At 35.9% G+C, this 21,874-nt stretch overlaps 2 protein-coding genes across 2 annotated transcripts in view; both read right to left on the bottom strand.

Annotated features, from left to right (window-relative positions):
• The window catches only part of LOC140744852 (alkaline phosphatase), a 137,548-nt gene extending 130,174 nt beyond the window's left edge, over positions 1 to 7,374 (bottom strand). Inside the window, exon 1 of the mRNA XM_073076545.1 lies at positions 7,014 to 7,374. The gene's annotated coding sequence lies outside the window, so the exon portion shown is untranslated. The remainder of the gene's footprint in view (positions 1 to 7,013) is intronic.
• A 10,656-nt stretch (positions 7,375 to 18,030) lies between these two features.
• LOC140744851 (uncharacterized) lies at positions 18,031 to 20,535 on the bottom strand. Its single transcript, XM_073076544.1, has one exon. It carries the CDS (start codon positions 20,521 to 20,523, stop codon positions 18,607 to 18,609), a length of 1,917 nt encoding a protein of 638 aa, XP_072932645.1. The 5' UTR covers positions 20,524 to 20,535; the 3' UTR covers positions 18,031 to 18,606.
• Between the last annotated feature and the right edge of the window lie 1,339 nt (positions 20,536 to 21,874).

Raw genomic sequence — 21,874 nt, forward strand, 5'->3', positions numbered from 1 at the left:
GACATTTTAGCAAGAACCCTAAGTATTTGCGAGGTAAAATTCCTGAGAAAATCGATTTAATACAGAAATGCAGATAGAAAGACAACCAGATACACAGATAGATAACAGAAAAACGTGCAAATACAAAAGAAACATAAACAGAAAACAAATAATTAAAAAGTGGTTTTGTTATTTTGTTCACTAATATGCAATATATACATACATACTATACAAATAAATCTCATTTACTATCTCAAAAAGACACTTCAAAAGAGAACAATTCTACTGTACCCATAGAATTTTATACAGGGCAGACATGTACGATAAAATGTAACAATGGCAAGACCTCCAAATGGCTTGCTGGATTTTAACATATGAGGTATCTATGACCATTTTGTTTGAAAATGACCATATGACGGTCTTAAATAACCTATATCTCTTTATAAAAAAGTCAATTTAATTTTATTAATTGGTAACAAAATTATGCACGTTACTGTCTGCTTTAAGCATCTGTTTGCTTTTGACATCCCGTATATACCAGTGTCATTGTAACAAAGGATAGGTCCGATAACAGTATCCTTTAAAATCACAAGCACGTTACGCTTTGAGACCAAACACCTTAGCCCTTTCCCATAGCGCTCAATATACAAAGCAGAGCAACGCAAAGACTTGATAAGTGAATGGAGCTAGCTGTGTTTCATTGAAGTGCCCTGACAATATCGATAGAATACAAAGAGGCAGGTAGAGTGACGGCCAGAGAGACGGGCATATGGACAGACAAACATACAAATACACAACCTGAGGATTGAGTTGGAACGCTTCGTATAAGTATGTCTTCCTTACTACACCCTTCAAAGCAGAACACAGAAGCGCTTGACGCTGCTGTTATTAGTCAAAAATAGGTGGTGATGATTCCAGGCGTGGTTGTAGTGATTCCAGAGTCGAACTACAAAGGATTTACTACCTTTAAACATTTTTGCATGTAACAGTGGTACAGTATAAAAAAGGCTATGTCGAATAGCAGTATCTTTGCAATTCACAAGTACGAGGGTTACGCTTTGACACCAAACACCTTAGCTGCCTGTTCCCGTAGCGCTCAATAGACAAAGCTGAGCAACGCAGACTTGACGAGTTAACGTAAGGCTAGCTCTGGGTCAGTCAAATGCCCTGACAATATCCATACAATATAAAGAGGCAGGTAGAGTGACGGCCAGAGAGATAGTAAAATAAACGAATACACAAACATAAGGAAAATAAAATTATAATATTTTGTTCATATACAGTTACGGACTGTAATGTTTTGTAGCGTATGTACGAGTATATAGCTCACATTTTATGGCATGCCCTCCACCCCACACGACTTACGCTCGTTACATTCGTCTAAATTGTGGGATTATCAGAGGCTATACTTGTAAGCAATCGGGTATTATTTTTATAATAATTACTAGATAAGTTTTGTTTGCAACTGTGCATATGACGGTTATAAATAGCTGTTACTTTATAATCACAATCAAGGGCATACAAAAACAGTGAAATCCTTTTTTTGCAAGAAATATGCACGTTACTGTTAAAACGTCACGTGTGAACAATGTTGCGGAAACAAAGTCCATATCCGATAACAGTATCTTTGCAATTCACGAGCACTTACGTGACGCTTTGACACCAAACACCTTAGTCCGGTTCCGTGGCGCTCAATAGACAAAGCTGAGCAACGCAAAGACTTGATGAGTGTACGTAAGGCTAGCTGTGAGTCATTCAACTTCAGACAAAAGACATCACACGTACATTGCTACCGAGAGCCTATATAGGACCGCACGCCAATTACAGATCTCATCTTATCCCCAAGTCAATGTTCTATAAAGCTCCACCGATAATAGAAAAAGGAGGATTTGGAACCGAAACATACCTACATGGCAATTGTGAAAATAAAATACATTTGCCGTATTCAGTATAGTAATTATTTTAGTATGTTACATATTTAACCTGGTATGTTCAACAGTCAACATGCAAGGTAAATATAATTATGAATTTCAGTAAATTACACACAGAGAAATGTTTATGTTCGTTAAAAAAACAGATATTTTTATCTAATTCCAAGAATTTATTACACATCTAAATAGGTTGAGTGACATCGTATATATTTTATGACGATTTGCATGGCATGGTGATGATAATCTAAGCAATTTATTCTACAAATAAGGATGAAATTTCGCTCGTAAAAAAACTTAACGTGGATAGGTTACCTCCACTCAGCTAAATTTAATAAGCATTGAAAAAGTGTGACTATGTTGTGTATGTGACACTACCACATTGGACTACCACTATTGGACACCATCTTACGAATTTAATTTTTATGTACATTTCCCTAGAAATCTGATGCTGCTATGTTAAAATAGTGGGATAAAATTAGCTTACCACAAGTACATAAAAAACTAGAATAGAATGACTTCAACCATATGCAAATTATGACATCATTTTCGTGCCAAAAGCAGTGCTTAGAGAAATAAATAGCCCACACTTTTCCAACTGCCAAACTTTGCGGAACCATATTTTATAAATTCGCCCGAAGTAATTTTGTTCAGTTTATAGGTGGTAAAACTCTCTTGTTTTAAACCTTGCTACATATATATTTTTTATCTTTTAGAACCAGTTCTCATATTGCTTTTTTATAGTTCTATATGAAGGTAATATATAATAATATGTAAAGTCCCAACTTAGGTTTCTGGTATCAGTATCAATGTTTAGAAATAAACTTATTTTTATCGAAATATCTGTGTTTAAAGTAACTTTTGATATGAATTATCACTTTTGCTTGAATAATGAGAAAAAACATCAAAAGAAACTTGGAGTAGAAGGAGAACTTGAGAGCGCCTGAGGTTCCTAAACATTCTCAAGGGTATGTGAAGTCTACCAATCCGCACTTGGCCAGCGCGGTGGACTATGGCTTAAGCCCCTGATATTCTAAAAGAGACCAGCGCCACTTCCTGCGATATATAAACCCCATTGAGTAACGAGAGAACGTAAAAGAGAAACAACCTACTAACTTATTTCAGCTAAAATCACGCCCAAGAACTTCGGTTAATCAAAGTTAGAAAAGCCACAATCACCATTACGAGGAAGCGATGTCCATAACGCGTAGTTCCCAAATGTTATTGCTAACGATACCTCGTACAGTAATAGTATTAATTAACTTAATGGACGTTCTTTTGTTTGTTTGTTCTATGCCCTATAATGTTTACGATGGACCACTATTTGGTAATGAGCTATAAAAGTTGTTTGATTCATTCCAAGATTAAGTTCAGCGCCTAAGGGATTTGCTTTACAGCCACTGAGCGGAAAGTTGAAGAATGGGTGAAGAAAAGACAACCGTCTTATTAAGACTGTTTTATTTGGTCCACTAGCTTTCAACCGCCGTTTCGCCTTCGGTCAGACGTTTTTATCTATCCATCGGGAATGCTTACACTTTTTTTCAATAAAAAAAGATTTCCTTTTCTAAACTCCTGACATTCGGTTATGTAGTTAAGGCGTTAAAATGTATCAAATAAATAACCAAAGTCATAAACGCATTTATAAAATATTAGAATTGCTAATAATATGTATTATTGGTACAGCTTTCATTAATGTTGACTAAACCGAGCTTGTCAAAATCAATGGAAAATCTTATGGATTACTAGCTGACCCGACACACGTTGTGTTGCCATATAAATAAAAAAATGTTAAGGGTGAACAAACCTTATCATTTAGGGGTATGAAAAATAGATAGTAGCCGATTCTCAGACCTACTGAATATGCATATAAAATTTGGTGAAAATCGGTAAAGCTGTTTCGGAGGAGTACGGTAACTAACATTGACGTACTTAACATTAGACATTAACTTTGACACGAGAATTTTATATATAAGATAGATTGACAAGCGTTTTACGTGACCATAATTTGAATGTTATATTTGACAAAACAAAGTATTAGACAAATATTTGATTGAAGTATTGTTCACAATAATATTTTTTTTTTCAACCCAGTACAGGGGCACTTGCCACTTGTTTTTGTAGACACCATTTGAAAGCAATAAACTATTTTTTTATTATTTATGTAAATTGCTTGAATCTAGTCACGAACGTGCTCCTCCACGACGATTAAACCGAAATAATCCATGTATACTTATCTACATATCCCGTCAAATCAGAACAAAGCAACAGTAAACACGGCTATGAAGCAGAAATAGTTGTGGTAGAAATACTTTGCATTCGAACGAAGGAAAATTCCAATACGTCGGAAGCTCGATGACATATTCTCTTGTTATTACAGTTATTCTGTCATAGAGACATTGCGGCAAGACTCTCAGACGATATTCATACAACAACATTGATGTTTCATAAAAAAATATTTGTAACATTTCTACCTAAATATTTAAAACTTATGTATGTAACTGTAAGTATATTTTATACGGTTATGTAAGCTTTGTAGAACTTTCAGGTAAGTTCTATGTAATGTTTTCAAAGGGATCTATAAGTTTCAACTGGTAAATTCATTCCCATTTGAAAAAGGGGAACGTACCCAGTAGTAAGTAATGGATTAATGTTGACGTAAAGTAAAGATACCTACTTTTTTGTAAATACTCGTAGATAAAGTCGAAAACGAGCATGCGACGAAAACGAAATCCATCTTATAGTAAATAGACATTAGCAACCATGAACATCTATAACCATCACAAGACAAAGGTTCTACGTGAAGTCGGCCAAAATGCGCTGCTATTCCTGAGCACTAAGATGAACATCCTCCGAAGAACATTATATTAATTTATTGCTATCATGATTTCTTATCAGCAGTGATAGCCTAGTGGTTAAGAAACTCGACAGCAGTGGGACGATAATGGGTTGATGGTGATGACGATGATGATTTCTTAGACTTTAAATGCGATAGAAAGTCAGATGTGGCCCGTGTGGTATTTTTATTTAGGCGATGACCCACGTGGCGGTGTGATTACCAACCACGGGTTTAACGCGCAAAGGCCTCCGGGTTCGATCCCCTGCCAGACTGATATCCGAATGAATGATTAATCTGAATGAATCCTATGAATTTAGATATCTATTTTGGGTCTAGGTATTTGTGTATTCATCTTTGTGTGTTTTTGCCATCCACGACTCAGGGAATCCTACTGTGAGGCTGTGAGTGTAGAAAGCGCTTTTTTCCAAGTTAAATTATAGGATAGAGAAAAGTTAATAACGAATGCAGTCTATAGTGAAGCTCGAGACTAAAAAATCCTAATTGCGCAACAAATCTTTGCAAGACTAGTTTCTTATCCGACTCCTCTCTTAATGGGGCAATTTACCACCGCCCACCTAAATTCCTTCACTGAGGAAAATGTAGTTTCCCGCTTCTACTATGTTACTAAAATATGTTACACGTCAGAAACACTTTTCGAAAATTTTGTCGGCTTCATTATTAGTAGGTTTATATATAGGAGTAGCAAACGAGCATGCCACTCGAAGTGGATATTGCCGTCCATGCCGTACATGTGGAACCAACTCAATACAGACCGAGCATGCAGTCCACTTGATGGTATATAGTCACTGCCGCCCATGGACATGTGTAACCAACTCAATAGAACAGATCCTACCCGCTCACAGGTGCCTGGTCACTCCTGAAGACTATGATGGTCTTCTAATATGTAAGTCAGCCGGTATGAAGTCCCTTTCACCGACACGTAGAACTACTTCACACTAGAACTAGAAACACACACTAGAACTAGCAGGTGTGAAGCTGTTAGGTCCTACGTCCTCAGTTGAGGCAACTACTTAATTATATGAATTCAACAAAGGTATATTAGACGATAAAATCTATTACCAAACACTAGTTAACCGGCTGTAATATCATTAATTGTTAGTTGTCTTTTGTGAAAATACAGCCACAGTTAACAGTATAATGCTAATAAATATAGAATATTCCGCGGCTCTTTGTCACACTGCCTATTCACGGCTCCACGCCCCTGTTCATATCATATTTTTAACGTAGCGAAAAAAATGTGAATCTGTGGTTACTCTGTAATCGCCATCAACAAAAAAAAACATCTGTTCCCTTTAGAATTCAAATGATAATAATTTGATATACCTACTGCGTGGTATTGTTAGGTATCAAACACAAAATGTTGATATAAAAACCTTGCTAAGCAATAATTTAAAGGTAACTTGCTATTTATGTATTCTTCTACTATTCTAACAATTATATAAAGTCTTTGACGGCTTTGTGTGTTCATGCCCACGCATAAAATCACATCTGAAATTACACTCAAGTAATTAAAGACAATTAATCCAATTAGCAACAATTTCCAATTTACTTCACGAATGTAATAACGAGATTGTAAGGTTTCAATCGTAACAAAATTAGACGAAACCCAAATTACTTTTCAATTGATTTTGTAGGATTTCTGGATACTAAGTGAACCGATCTTTTGAAATTAGCTATCGTTACCGATCCTTATTGCTAATTGATAAAAAGCTAAGTCGAATATTCTTGGAATTATTTTGTCATGGTTTTGATTATGAATGAATAAATAATTTTAATCATTATCAATAATGAGTAAGAAGATAAATGCGGAAAATATTGTTTTAAAGATTAATAAATGTTTTATTTGTATTTTACGTTTCTTTAATATATTTCGTTACAAACAAACAGTATTATAAAACTAAGATAAGTGAGTAGGCAATTAATTAGACACTCACATAATTCTACGACTTCAAAGACATTCTTCTCAAAAACTTTAAGTACTTTTTTTTAAATTTTATACGTGTTTTTGTACAAAAGTTATCCATAAACGCGTATTTTTAAGCGTTATTTCCAAAATAAAAATAATCTTCGTGCAAAGTCGTAAACACTAATAAAGTTGGCGTTATTGGAAAAGTTATTGCTAGTGATAAATCCATTTCATGGGCGGCACTTAAAAGGTTATAAAATAATTGTACACTCGGCGGCAAAATTTAAAAGATTTTTCTCTTAATATTAACTTTGTGTTGTTGGAACAATAAATAAGTACTCACCGAGCCTGAACAATAGAATCGCCAAAAATCACTATGTCTTTGAGTTAAAAAGTTTTAGAACAACTACAATAAAACACTACAAACTTTATCTAACAATATCCGATCCACCACATGCTTATGAATAATTAAAATATGCAAATAGTTGCAAAAGTTTCTAGCCCACTCAAACTTTTTGCAATTGCGCGAACTTTCATGACGTCAAAATAATATAAATTTGCATCACACCCGCATAAAGTTTCGCGCACGATCGACGTTAGAGTTGCATACGATCACATCATAATATATCGAGAGGATCCGAAAGTCATATCGCTTTCCCGCGTATTGTCCAGGTCCGATTCCAATCGGATCTCAGAGTATACTGCTTTCAGCGTAGGACCGCTTCCAGCACGCATGCGCCGCTCTAAACTGACAGCACTACCCTTACGAATTGGAGGATATAAATCTGATATTAAAAATACGCTTAATTCTAATTAAACAATTTCTTAGATTTGAAATTACTTGTGTTTTATTTTATTTGTACTTTATTACTTTATGCCTAAAATACTTCCTGTTTTTACATAAACTATTGTGTAAAAGAGTATTGTGTAAGATTACTTTTCTCATTCTTGAAGCCTTACTGAAAGTATTTTACTTCGTGTAGCACTTACGTAGACAATTTCATTTAAGAATGCCAAATGATAACTAAGAAGAGATTTTGCGGTAAACGTTAGGACAGTAAATTTACTGCACCTACAATATTTCATCAAAAAGTATTTTTAGTCAGAACCCTTTACTCTATTAGCAAAGAATATTATAGCCTTACTTTTAGTCCTTTTCAATTCCAATTCAATTCAGTTTCTGCTTTTAACATTCGCCACGTTTAATATAAGCTCAATATCTCTCGAACTCTGCTTTTTTCATTTTACTACTTAACTGTTTCTTTTATCACGATAGTTACCGCTATACCTCGTACTTCAGAATGCTTTAAAATACGCAGTGAAATAGAAGATTATGTGGCGTTCCGACTTGTCCCTTGGAATCGCCCTGATTGGCTTTAAATGTGACTTTTGTTTTATTTATATATAAGGTATTCTATATCCTTTTCTGCGTCCCTGACAATGTTTGTACTAAATTTCATAATCATCATTTGAGTAGCCGTAAAAACGTAGCAAACAAACTACCAAACTCACATCCGCTTATATAATAATTGTAGTTAGGATAATTAGTAATTTATTTTAGACGTTTGAATTCTGTCTGTAATATCTATAGTGTATAATTATAATACATATCGTTTTTATCGTAAATAAATTCTTTCCTATAATCGGTTTTTTGTTACAAACGCTGCTGTAAATAAAAAATCCGCAAGTGGAAATAATGTTATTCATACCGAATATTCAGAGATTATCATCTTCGAGCCGAATGGATTCAATAAAATCGGTTTCAAGGACAAAACGAGGTTCTCATCGTGACCGAACACCTTTTAAATAATGCAAATTTCGCTTTGATCCAGACCCGTTCAGATTCTAATCATTTTTGATAATGTGAATCACTGCTCATTTTCATTACGTTGAATATAATTACTAATCGAATTTCGTGATTTATCATTTAAAACTTAGAGACGAAGAGACAACAGATGTCGATATTTACTTGGTATTAATGAATAAATGAATTAATTAATTGATCTGTAAAAGCATGAGTTCATAGAGTTAACAATATACCTAATTATATATGTTTGCATTCAGCGTAATCCACCAGTTAATTCTTGGAACGAACCTTTTTGTTTTATATAAGTTTATACTTATAAAATTTAAGATAAGAAGTGTCAAGAAAATAATTAAATATTGTTTTTAATGTTGAAAAATTTAATTAGTACTAAAACCTTAGTATTTTGTGTAATTGTATTAAAATTCTTCTCATTCTGAGAGGAGACCTGTGCCCAGCAGTGGGACAGTAATGGGTTGTTGACGATGATGATGATGTATTAAAATTGAGGAAGCATACATATTGTTCAGGACTTATCAAAATAAAGGAAGAATACGATGATATAGGTACGCAAGATTGAATTGATTTTGACAAAACGAGGATTAAATTGCTTTTTGTCGTGTAGTAGCGTGACAGGGCGGATCAGGCCCTTGATGACGTAGCCATATTGGATATTACTAATCTCGTTCATATTGCCCAAGGCTTATAGCACGATCGTTTGTAAATAACTTTATCGTGAATATTGATCTAAATGCTTAGCTTAAGTTATATTATTTGGTCAGTAACGATGGAAAATAAAACTGATGGTAATCAAAAAACAAATATATTTTTGTTAACGAAGTTAGGTCAGGTAAAACATCAATCAAGCTATAATATGGGAGTTGTAATGATGTTATTAAGTGCAATGATTTCGGTAACAGGAAGCTCTCCAACTTAGTTTTCTGTTACGCGGAGTTTTTACATCTGCAACTATGAGGTACTAATATTTTATTGTATAAAACAAATTGTGAAAATAAATTTAATTCTCGAAGGATGTGAAGTCTACCAAACCACACTTAGCCGGGAGACTGGCCCAAAGCATTCCTGTAAGAAAAAAATCGATTTATAATGATGAATACGAATTTCACGTAAAGATATTTATGGTGAAAGTAGTCGATAAATTTTAAGATAGGTATAAAATCAGATTGATTAACCTCCATGACTTCCAATCACTATACTTGACAACTTAGGTTACGTGGCACTATGGTAACAGTATTAATTACGATACTTCTCTCAATGCCTCCTAGTCGAGGCCGAAGGAAATATTTTATATATTTTGTTTAATTTTGGTTCACATTAATAAAACGGAGGGCGATAAAGAAATTCGGCCTTCACATAAATATGAAGCGCTTCTTAATGAATTAGAAAGAAAATTCTCTTCCACAGATAAAAAAATATTGAATGACAGGTAATTTTACAAGGCCTAAAAAAAATAGAAGTTACTATTCAAGTAAATAATTTGTAAATAAATTTGTAGTAAGTATTTTTATTAGTATATCTTATTTATATATTTTTACGATCCATAAATCCTGAGGACTAAGTTGGAATTCCTCGGGTAAATTTTTTTCCTTTCCACACCCTTCAAACTAGAACACAGCAGAGCTTTACACTGCTGTGAACACTGCTGTTACTAGGTGTAGCGGAGTTATCCCCGGAATCAAACCAAGGGTTCTACCACTTTCAAATTCCTACCTTTGTTCCTGACAAGTTGTGAATATTTCCTCGAATGACGTGCGATACTAAATAATCGGATGTCCGTCAGTGGCAACCGTGGTTATTGAATCACGGTGTGGGCGGCACAGTAACAAAGTTTGACACTGATTGAAGTCTCACAGCCTCAACAGATACTCCATTTATATCTATTGTTCTAAAACTGATACAAACTTGCGTAGTACCACTGTTTCCACGAATAGTAAGATATTAATTCTTTGTTTTTAAGAGGGACTATTTGATAGAATAATTTCTAGTTATATTACAGCTCATTAGTGTTTTCATACTCTCATGTTACTTGTTCTAATGTTAGTTAAGTATCTATCTACATAAGCATATTAGAAATTAAAAATAGTACAAGATCATAGTTTTTACAAAATGTATTTTTAATCGACTTCTTCGAGAAATAGAATTAGTGACAGAAAAATGGAGAGTTATTAGTTAACGAGCTTTTGCACGCGGCTTCGCTCGCGTTACGAAGTAATATTTTCATCCCCTATTTTATCCCCTTGGGGGTATAATTGATCAAAATCCTTTCTTAGCGGATGCCTACGTCATAACATCTACCTGCCTGCCAAATTTCAGCCCGATCCGTCCAGTAGTTTGGGCTGTGCGTTGATAGATCACTATGTCAGTCACCTTTGAGATATATATATTTAGAGAGATAGTTCCGTTTTAGCTTTTAGATACAGATCCTTAAAATATAACGATTACACGATAATAAAACAGCAAGTTAATGATAATAAATTGCCACATGGTACTGTAGCGCATGTGGCAAGTAACAAGAGTTACACCACATACTAATTTGGTACTTCATAAGAAAACCAATTTACTTTTGCAGCGCAGTTATATGGAAATAGCACTCATAGAGGCCAGTGCCACTTGACCATCAATCATATCGTAATTCATTTATCAATATAACATCATTCGGAAGTATAATAAATGAAGCGAATGCAGGACATACGTTTTAACATAACAAAGACCTATGATTTTCTAACAACGGCATTATTCTAATGCTATTGTTAACTATTTCCTTTTACAGAATAAATATGACTGGTCTTCCGTGTTATCATTAATCTTCGAGAGCAGAAGGCCTGAATATGTCGTTATTAGTCCTGGATGCCAGCCAATGTTATGCATCGTTACGTGTATCCGTGGAAATCCAATTCATTTCATTACTATTCTTTATATTGATTGCTTTTTTGTCTATTTTCACATAAAACAGTAAAGAAATATGACTTATTTGTAAAATACTATTACCAAATAAACACACAATCCTTCTGCTGGTAGGTAAGTGATCATTATCGCCCGTGAATATCTGTTAGATGGGATTAGATCCCTACCTAAGGTAGGCCCTAGGTAGGTAAGGTAAGGTAGGTAATGTTTTGCTGCCCTTGAAGACTAAGTTGGAACGTCTCGGATAAGCATGTCTCGCTTACCACAGATTTCAATCCAGAGCACGGCAGCGCTTAACACTGCTGTTAAAAGGCAAAAAAGAGGTGTCACGGTAATATTTACGAAATAGGACCGCAAAGAATCTGCTACCTTTAAAACACGCATAAAAATAATTACTATAATTAATCTGTATCTACAGCTATTACGGTCATGATCCCATAAATGGAGCCTGCGAGTTCCTCCTTTATGCGACCCGTAACGAGTGTCTGTTTGATGATGATAGACATAGTATGGTTACGATGTACAGATACTCAATTACATACAAAAGAAATTTAAGAACTAAGATAAGATATTCACTTACCTACATACGAAGGAAATTTAGAAACTTAGATTTAATTATTGAAGCTATTATGAGGTAAAAACATTCATGATGGCGTCTTAAAGGCCATTGCAAATTATTTTAGATAGATAAAAGAATTTTCTTAACAATAATCAGATTTCTTAAAGCATATATTATTATATTTACACAATTGAATACGGAATTAATGCATTTTAACGGAACAGTTCAAGAAGCGCTATCCAAAAAAGTGTACTTCTCTCTCTAAACCTTTTTATTTTAAACATAGGTAATTGGCCTATTGTGTCTTGCGTACTCAGGAAATTATATAACCTTGTGTACGTACCCTATATTCCGCATATTATGACAATCCGTCTCTAAACACACCCTTAATTACCCTGTTTACACCATTTCTTGGTAACAACTTGTGTTATAATTAAACAATTTAAGTAGTGAAATGTTATGTATACATTGCTGAAATAACGAGGAAATGAGTATTTCTATTAATGAAAGATAGCGAAATAGTATCGATATTTTATGATATGTGGCCTTCAACTAAGAATTTGAATCAAACGCCATCCTATTTGTATGATTATTCTTAGAAGTCTTGTGACGATGATGATCACTGAACATCTTCAACCCATTATTATCCTACTGCCTTGGTTGGATCTCCCTTTCGAATGAGCACGATATAGGTTTTTCCGTCACGTTGACTGACTTATCTCTACGACACACTTCCAATTATCCCAGTCTAATTCTCCAGAACTCAGAATATTCAGAATTTCAGAATTGCGAACTCCAAGATTTAAGAAGTTAATAAAAAATATTCATCAAAGTTATCTTGAAGGTCTTGAAGTCATATAATAATATACATAAAAGGTACAGAGTAACGATATAACAACTATACGTAAGTAAGTTCACACTAGTGACCAGAAGTATTATAACTTATATACTTATAACTTATAACTACACAAGTATCTCCGTTATTCGACTGTTCTTGCTGAAGTCGCCGACCAGTATGCCGCTCCCTGTAAACTCAAGCGCCGCCATGGTGTCGTCCCCACTTCGCATACCCGCGTCTTTGTTTAAACTGTAAACCCACAAAACATCCCATACCTTGATACTATGGTATTCCTAGCAGATATAAAACTCAACAATAACATTTAAAAAGCATACAAAGTATCATATAAAGCAATTGAAACACAATTGTCAAAGAAATGCATCTGTTACAAAAGAAGATAGGGTAATTGATTCATATTTTGCAAAAATACAGTTTCGTAATATCGTATTCTATGCTTTGATTCTACATGCATGCACGAAATATAAATCCACAATGTACATATATGATCATTCTTCAACTGGATCTGGAGAAATAAAGGAATGTTTCAATAACAGAGTGCTCGTTACGTTTTCTATTTTTCCAGTTATTCCTTGTATCTAGTTTTCTGATACCTCAGATCTAAATCGTCAAATGTACCTACTCGTGAATTTATTTCATTATTTTAATATGACACATATTATGTTGAACATTTTTAGAAACGTATTTTTGGAAAAATGTTGGGTCTAAATAAATTGATCGCAACTTGATTCTAATAGCATAACACTAATTATAAGCACTGTCAGTCAATGTCATGAACCACTACTTACAGCTAATTAAAGTTTCAAATTGAGAAATTGGATGCATGTATTGTTACAATATTAATATACGACCGACTTGAAAAGTCTTGATCCTCTTTTTGTGAAAAACTTCACTACTGGCATTATCTGTCGGTGTAGCACTATTTTCGAATTTATAAACGAATTTAGCCACCTCACTTATAAAAAATCTGGGGTTAGCTGACTGCGAGATCATTCTGTATCTCTCTCTAAAATTTGTACCAAATTGATCATTACCGCCTTACATTATTCTGTTTCAAAAATTTCTGTCTTAAAACTTCACAACGACGTATCTATGTACCACACAACATACGGTATAACATTAAAAATACATTTTCTGATAGAGCACATTATATCTATTGATTTAAATCTTCGTCAAAAACATATAGCATTAGGGGATGATCACGCTGCGCAAAAATATTTTATTAGATAAGGTGACGGCTCGGATATTTTATTTGGCTTTTGAAACGATACAACACTTGTGCTTCCTGTTTAAGTAGCTATGTTACTTTCTGCTATAATGAAAGTGAGGAAATTTTTACTTCTGTTAGCAATATATTCAAATTATTTAATTATAGTATTATTTTAATTAATTATTTTGTGTTATATTTATTTGATGTGTTATTTTATTATAATAAGTGCCCATTTATATAGTCACTGGCTGTATGGGTTATACGATTTTGTGCATTAGCATAAAAAAAGAAAAGAACGCGCTTGGCGCGAGACTTGTATTTTACGCGGGAATAATAAAAGTTATAAATTGGATCAAGAAAATAGTTTATGTTATTACTTCCAAAATAAAATTGTGTTCCAAAATATTAGTGTTAAAAATATGCTTCCCAAAAAATCATATTTCAAAACTAAATATTTTGTAACTAAGTAAGAAAGTAACTATGAATTTGGCAAATAGTTTTTCAGTAATGTTTTTCAGTGAATTAATTCAGTGTGTGTTTATTAATTTTATGTGTTTTTATGAATACAGAACAAGCCATTATAAAAGGTCATCGTTATTTTTAGAACTGTTTTACACAGCTAGATTTAGAGCGGATCGATCGGTTGACTGAATTGATTTAGCGATGATAGAATTCGAGCAACACAATTTACGTACTCGTGTTCTCTATATTTAGAATGAGAATATCAACAGATATTAAACATAATTAGCTTGATTTAACGCCGAAGAAATTCATCGTGAGGTAATTTGCAGATTAATAATAATAATATTCCGGTAATATTCAGATTTTTTTCAAAGGTGTGTGTGTTTTTTATAATGTAGGAGTAACAGACGAGCATGCAGTCCATCTGATGGTAAGTGGCTACTGCCGCCCATGGACATCTGTAATTAACCCCCGATAGGATTAAATATTCCTACCTGTCGGCCACAGATGCGCCGCTACCCCTGAGGACTAAGCTGGAACGCCTCGGAAAAGTCTGCCTCCCTTACCACACCCTTCAAAACGGAACATAGCAGCACCTAACACTGCTGTTATTAGGTAGAAATAGGTTTGGCGGTGGTGCCGCCGGAGTCGAACCACAAAGGATTCTACCACCTTCGAAGTGTGTGAAGTTTACCAATAACAACTTGGCCAGACCTGGATAGGACCTAATCATTTTCATTCTGAGACAAGACACGTGACCAACAGTGGATCAGTAATGGTCGATAGTAAACTATAAAGATGTCAATAACATTTTCATTCCGTCAATGTAATCTCCATATCCTATTTAAATATTTACAAAATCTCACTTTCTACCTAATCTAATCTTTACTTTCGTCTGAAGTTGAGGCCTGTGCCTGTAATCACATTAAGTGCTCGAAGTGGTCCCCATTAGCAAACAAACAGACGATTTCAAAACCACCGCAACATTTGAGTAGTACCCGTAGGAATTACGGCATACTCGTACTATTTCTCCCTGAGGCCTTGAGGCCGGTCTTGGTAAACCTTAGAATATAAAAAACAGAATAGCTTCATAAAATTAATGCGCTGCATTTGTTCGTATATAAATGAACAATTATTGAAAACCACATCACTACACCCTCGTTATTTCTCCAATTTTATAACCATTTTGAATAGGTTGGAATAGACTTTTGTTATCTATTTGTTATCCATCTATTCATTCTACATGTTTTCTTCTCTACTTGTAGAGGAGTTAGATATTCGTAAAATTTTTGGACATACTCTCCAACAATATAATACCAAATATTTTTAATATTCTCAACTAAATATAACATTACAAAATATAGGAAGCACAGAGTTCAAAAAAATTATTTATGGCCTACTGCTAGTATCTTGCACTTATGACCATATTGGGCTCGAATTTCAAATGTTACAATCTCCTATACTTTGAAAAGTTTTAAAAAGTACAATAAGCTTAAACTAGCTTATCAAAAAATCGTAAGTAGAACTTTTACTACATCAACATTAGCATTTGGCAAGGCGTTGCCAACAATGGCTCGGTCATTCTATTACACTTTATTCAGAGTCCAGAAAGTATGAATTTATTCATTAAAATAGTTTGAACTTAGGTCCGAACTTTCCACGGTAAAAAGATTTGCGCTCAGGTGAACTTCGTTAGCACATAGTGGACTTTAATACTCTTTTATTAAAGTGACTTAAGCTAAGTTATAACTATCCCGAGTTTCAAGATTTTTAACTTTTAATTAGCGGATCTATGGTTTTTCCTCGGAATTTTCTAACGGGACTCCGTAATATATAGTATTAATACCTTTAACGTCGCGTTTAAGATCGGAAACTAAAGTTTTACCAACTCTTACCTTACTTAGCACTCTTCTTTTTATAAAATAGCGATCGAGCATACAGACCATCTGGTGCTAAAAAGCAACCCATGATCTTTCACCAAATGGAAGTTAAAAATAAGTACCTGATTCCTGAAGTTTCCCACAGATGCGTTGCTACCATTTTAATTTAAAAATGATTCACGTTTCCATCCCCTTCAGACTACATTACAGCAACGCCACACTATCACCTGAGGCAAAAATGGGTCGAACAGCATTTTAGCCATGAAAGTAGTAGACATGAAGGTGGTAGACCTTCAACAATATCCTTGGCCGTTGTACAATTAATAAGTTAGAAACAGAAACCCTTCAACGTATTTATTCGTTAATAACGTATGATAACAATATTTTCATTGCCGTCTAATCATAAATTACCAACCTGGCCTTAACCTAAGCACTTTTATATATACGGTAAAACGTAAACATATTTACAGAAGTTATACCCGTAGGCTTATTGCGAGAACAATTGCCCTTACACCTTCGTGTAATTTGATAACACTTTATTTTAATAAATTATTTTGCTCGCTCGCTACACAATGGGACGATAAAACTTGACGCGTTACTTTATATAATAATTTTACTTTACGAAGTAAATAATTGGGCGCATATTTAACTGAGCCATAGAACGGAAGTTTTGTGGAAATTATAGCTACTTTAAAATACGTGTGAATTATTATTATTTCTTTTTCTAATATTGGACTAGCAGGCGAGCATGCAGTCCAGCTGATGGAAAGTGGCTACTGCCGCCTATCTGTAATCAAGCCCAGATAGGATTAGGTATTTCTAACATAGAGGTGGGCCACAGATGCGCCGCTACTCCTGAGGACTAAGCTAGAACGCCTCGGAAAAATAGGTATATCCTCCTTACCACAGCCAACCTTCAAGCCAGAACACAGCAACGTTTAACACTGCTGTTATGAGGCAAAATAGGTGTGGCGGTTCTGCCGCCGGAGTCGAACCACAATGGGTTCTACTATCTATTTTATATCATGTGAGACCTACTGAAGAATAGCTTACTGAAATTTTACTGTATTATCGTAGTCACCTTTACTACCCCATTACAGAGTCTCTGCTCGGAATGACATGGATTTAGGTCATAGTTCACAACACTGGCCGTGGCTTTGAAAACATAATAATGAGCCCAGAAGCATGCAAATTTCTTCAGAAAATCTATGCTTACGGTTAAAGCAAGTGATGTTAATTTGTAATACTGATATAGGTTACTTTAAGTAAAGCCAGCCGTGCCTTCAAGATCGAAAGCTTAATTAGCAAATAATGGCATAATGTAAGAAGATGTGATTTTCAACGTGACCAATTAAAATTCAATACCAAAATAAAAAATAAAAATCATTGATTGCATCAAAAATATTACGTTGTTTTACAATATTGTGGTGTACCCTCTTTTAAGTACGTTAATACCTATAGTACACGCTTTTCCCTTATATAATACTAAGTACTACAAAATTTAAATTTCCCGATATATTATACTTTAATACTGTACGATCCAGCTCGAAGGCCAGACCGCACGGGTTTGTAGGATTATACTTCCGGCTCGAAGGCCAAAAGTATTGTGCGGACCAGCTCGAAGGCCAGACCGCGAGGTGTGTAGGTAAGCGGGCACGGCCACGCAATCCCACGGGATGATATAAGTGGACTGTATAGTGTGAGAGGTATGACCCAATCCTCGTCCCAGCAGATGAGTAGAAAAACCACCAACCTTGCCTTCCAAGTCTGTCTGCGGACTCGAATCGTGTCAGGGGGGACGCGCACGGCGCTGTCACGGGGCTCGAGGAAGCAAGCACGGCCTGATCTCCCCGAGGAGTAGTCTCTGCACTTCACAATGCACACGCGGCACAAGGGTAATCCACGTGGAAAGGAGCAGCGAGAGGGCACATACAGAACGTCTGTAGGCTCCCGCCGAGCGCAAGACGACGACTGGTCGCACGAAGCGACATTGGCGAGACAACTCTGGTGGATATTTGCTTCTACCCACCTACAGTTGACAAAAGATTGAACATACCCCCCACCGAAATCACTGTGATGATTTCCATAATATGTAATGTGAGTAGGTATGAATAAATAAGTAAATAAATGATATGAAACTTACGAAGTTTCAAGAGAAATAAAATAATAACAGAATTGTATAGTGTATTTGTAAAGTGTATTCCTAACCTAGCTATGAAATAAATAGATATTTTTTGTAATTAATTTGTATATGGCAAAGGACAAATTTTATTGACGGGTCTCTTAAGGAGCCCATTTTTTGTGCGTATAGTTACGACACGCACGACATTATCCACTCCAGGATGGATTTCCTCTATCCTACCTAGAGGCCACTGTAAAGGCTTTGCTAAGTTAGATTTCAGAAGTACTAAATCTCCTTTCTTTACGTTAGGTGTAGAAGAAAACCATTTTTCCCTCTGTTGCAAAGTATGCAAAACGTCATTAGACCAGCGTTTCCAAAAGGATTGTGAGGCCCTTTGAACGGACTGCCAACGTGACAACCGATTCAGAGGAACGTTTTCAACGTCATATTCCGGTACAGCTAACAGATTACGACCTATTAAGAAATGACCGGCTGTTAAAACCTCAAATTCATTTGGATTATTCGAGAGAGAACATAATGGTCGCGAATTCATAACTGCCTCAATTTTACAAAAAAGAGTGGTAAGCTCTTCAAATGTGAGAGCCCTGTCACCTATAACACGGTACAGGTGGTGCTTGGCCGATTTTATACCGGCCTCCCACAGGCCACCCATAGAAGCAGCGTTTGGCGGATTCGTACGCCATTCGACACTTCGTGATGACAACCCTACGAGGATAGCATCGCGAATATTTGAGCGATTCAAAAAATTGTGAACCTCTTTAAGATGCTTAGCCGCCGCGATAAAGTTTGTTCCGCAGTCGGAATATAGACAACTACAGAGACCGCGACGTGCCACGAAACGATCAAACGTAGCTAAGAAACATTCACACGATAAGTCGGTGAGCACTTCTAAGTGCACCGCTTTCGTAGAAAAACATACGAAAAGACATAAATATGCCTTGCTAATTTTTGCATTCCGTCGTAAGCTTTCTTTTATAAGAAAAGGACCACCTATGTCACAACCAACGTGGTTGAACACTTTATCTGCTTTCAACCTAGATGCAGGTAACGTACCCATCATAGGCTGTGTAACGGAAGGCCTAAATTTAAAACAATTTCTGCACTTCGAAAGGACAGAACGAATGATGCTACGAGCATTAATTATCCAATACTTAGTACATAGGATGCCTTGCAGTGTGCGTGGCCCCGTATGCAAATATAATTTGTGAAAATATTCAATTATTAAAATTGTAGTATGGCATTTTTTAGGCAACATCAACGGATGTTTTGCACTAAAAGGTAAATCTGCCTGGAGGATACGACCCCCCACCCTGAGGAAACCGTCAGAGTCAATGAAAGGAGATAGCTTACGAAGCGAAGGCACAAAATTATTTTTTGTTATCAATTGAATTTCATGTTGAAAGTAGTTATTCTGAATTATACGAATAATTGAGTTATGACCTTGTCTTAACTCAGAAGACTGTAAAGAGCCGAATTTACGACACGATTTCTTTAATTTTAAGTTATTAATGAAACGATGACACCAAGTCATAACGCGTTGCAGTTTGTTAAAAGAAGAGATTTGATTAAATGAATCTTCAAGGTCATTATAATGATAATTTCTATGTTTATACGAGTTAAAGGTAAATGTATCAGTATTTGATTTTTGTTCAGGAACATTAGTATGGTCCTTTAAGAAAAATGTACTCGTCGGCCAACTACGCAGCTCCGCAGCAAGCCACACGGGACCGCTGAACCACGCGTCTGCCGCGGCGAGCAGCTGCTCGGGCAGCGCGCCGCGCGAACAAAGATCGGCGGCGTTGTTTTCACTATTTACGTGAAACCAACAATTCGGGGGAATTGTATCAATAATTTCGCTAACACGGTTAGCAACGAAAACCTTTAACTTGTATGGTGGCGTCTGAAGCCACGACAAAACTACACTCGAGTCGCTTAGGGCGATAACAGATAAATTAAAATCTTTAATGTTTTGTACGACAAAACGAATAAGCTTGGAGAGCAGCACGGCTGCCATAAGCTCAAGCTTAGGGATAGACAACAAAGGTTTTAAGGGAGCTACCTTTGATTTGCTAGTTAATAACCGAACCTTAATATTGCCTTTGTTATCTGTGCTGCGTAAATAAACGCAAGCAGCGTAGCCCCGGGATGACGCATCACAGAAGCCAATGAGCTGTGCATTAATAAAAGCAGGTACTAGTAAGTGCCTGTCAATACGAAGTTTCGACAATTGAGGCAACTGAATAATAAACTTATCCCACTTTTGTAGTAGGTCTGATGGTAAGTGATCATCCCAGGCGAGGTTTAATTTCCACAAGTCCTGCATGATACACTTTGCTACAAAGGTACACGGCGCAATAAAACCCACGGGGTCATATATACTCGCGAGGAGTTTAAGGACAGAGCGTTTGGTACCCTTATTATCATTAAGGTTATAATTAAAAGAAAAGGAATCGCATGAAGGCAACCACGTGAGTCCTAAGACCTTCAGCGAAGACGATAACGTATCGTCATGAAAATTAATTTCAGATACTTGATCTGAGTCCATACGACTTAATAACTCGGGGCAATTACTTGCCCACTTACGCAAATCAAAACCGCCAGTTTTAAGAAGGGATGTCAAGTCATCTTGCAACGTGCAAGCTTCGGAGACAGACTGACACGACCATAACACGTCGTCAACATAAACGCCTTCTAGAAGTACACGGGAAGCGAGGCTACTAAAGCCTTCATCTTGCGCGAGCTGATGCAACGTGCGAATAGCTATGTACGGCGCACTACGTAATCCGTAGGTATTTGTTTTTAACTCATAAATTTGTACTGGATCTGATGGCTGTTCACGCCACAATATGTGCTGAAAACTTCTATCACCTGGATCTATGAGCACGGCTCGATACATCTTTGAAACATCTGCTGTGAGACATATGTCATAAAGACGAAAGTTAAGAATGATCTTTGAGATGTCATTAAGAAGTTTTCGACCAGTGAATAAAGTGTCGTTTAAGGAGACACCAGTACTCGTTTTTTGAGATCCATCAAAGACCACACGTAAAGGAGTGGTGGTGCTCGACGGTCGCAATACGCAGTGATGTGGAATAAAATATTTCGTCGGTTCCGTACCGCAATATGGCTCCATGTGTCCTAGTGACTCATACTCCTTCATGAAGTCGGAATACGCCTTCTGAAGAACAGGTGTGCGCGCGAGACGGCGCTCAACTTGTACAAGACGCCTAAAGGCGGTGTCATACGAGTCACCTAACGGTTCATGATTAGGTTTTATTAAAATAGGTGAAACATACCGGCCGTTTTCGTTACGATAATGTTTCTCAATAAATATTTTTTCAGCTATTTCATCATCTGGACTTAGG

The sequence above is a fragment of the Epargyreus clarus genome, unplaced genomic scaffold, assembly GCF_041222505.1.
Source record: "Epargyreus clarus isolate Ecla_fem2 unplaced genomic scaffold, WU_Ecla_fem_2.2 ptg000009l, whole genome shotgun sequence".
Taxonomy (NCBI): Eukaryota; Metazoa; Arthropoda; class Insecta; order Lepidoptera; family Hesperiidae; genus Epargyreus; species Epargyreus clarus.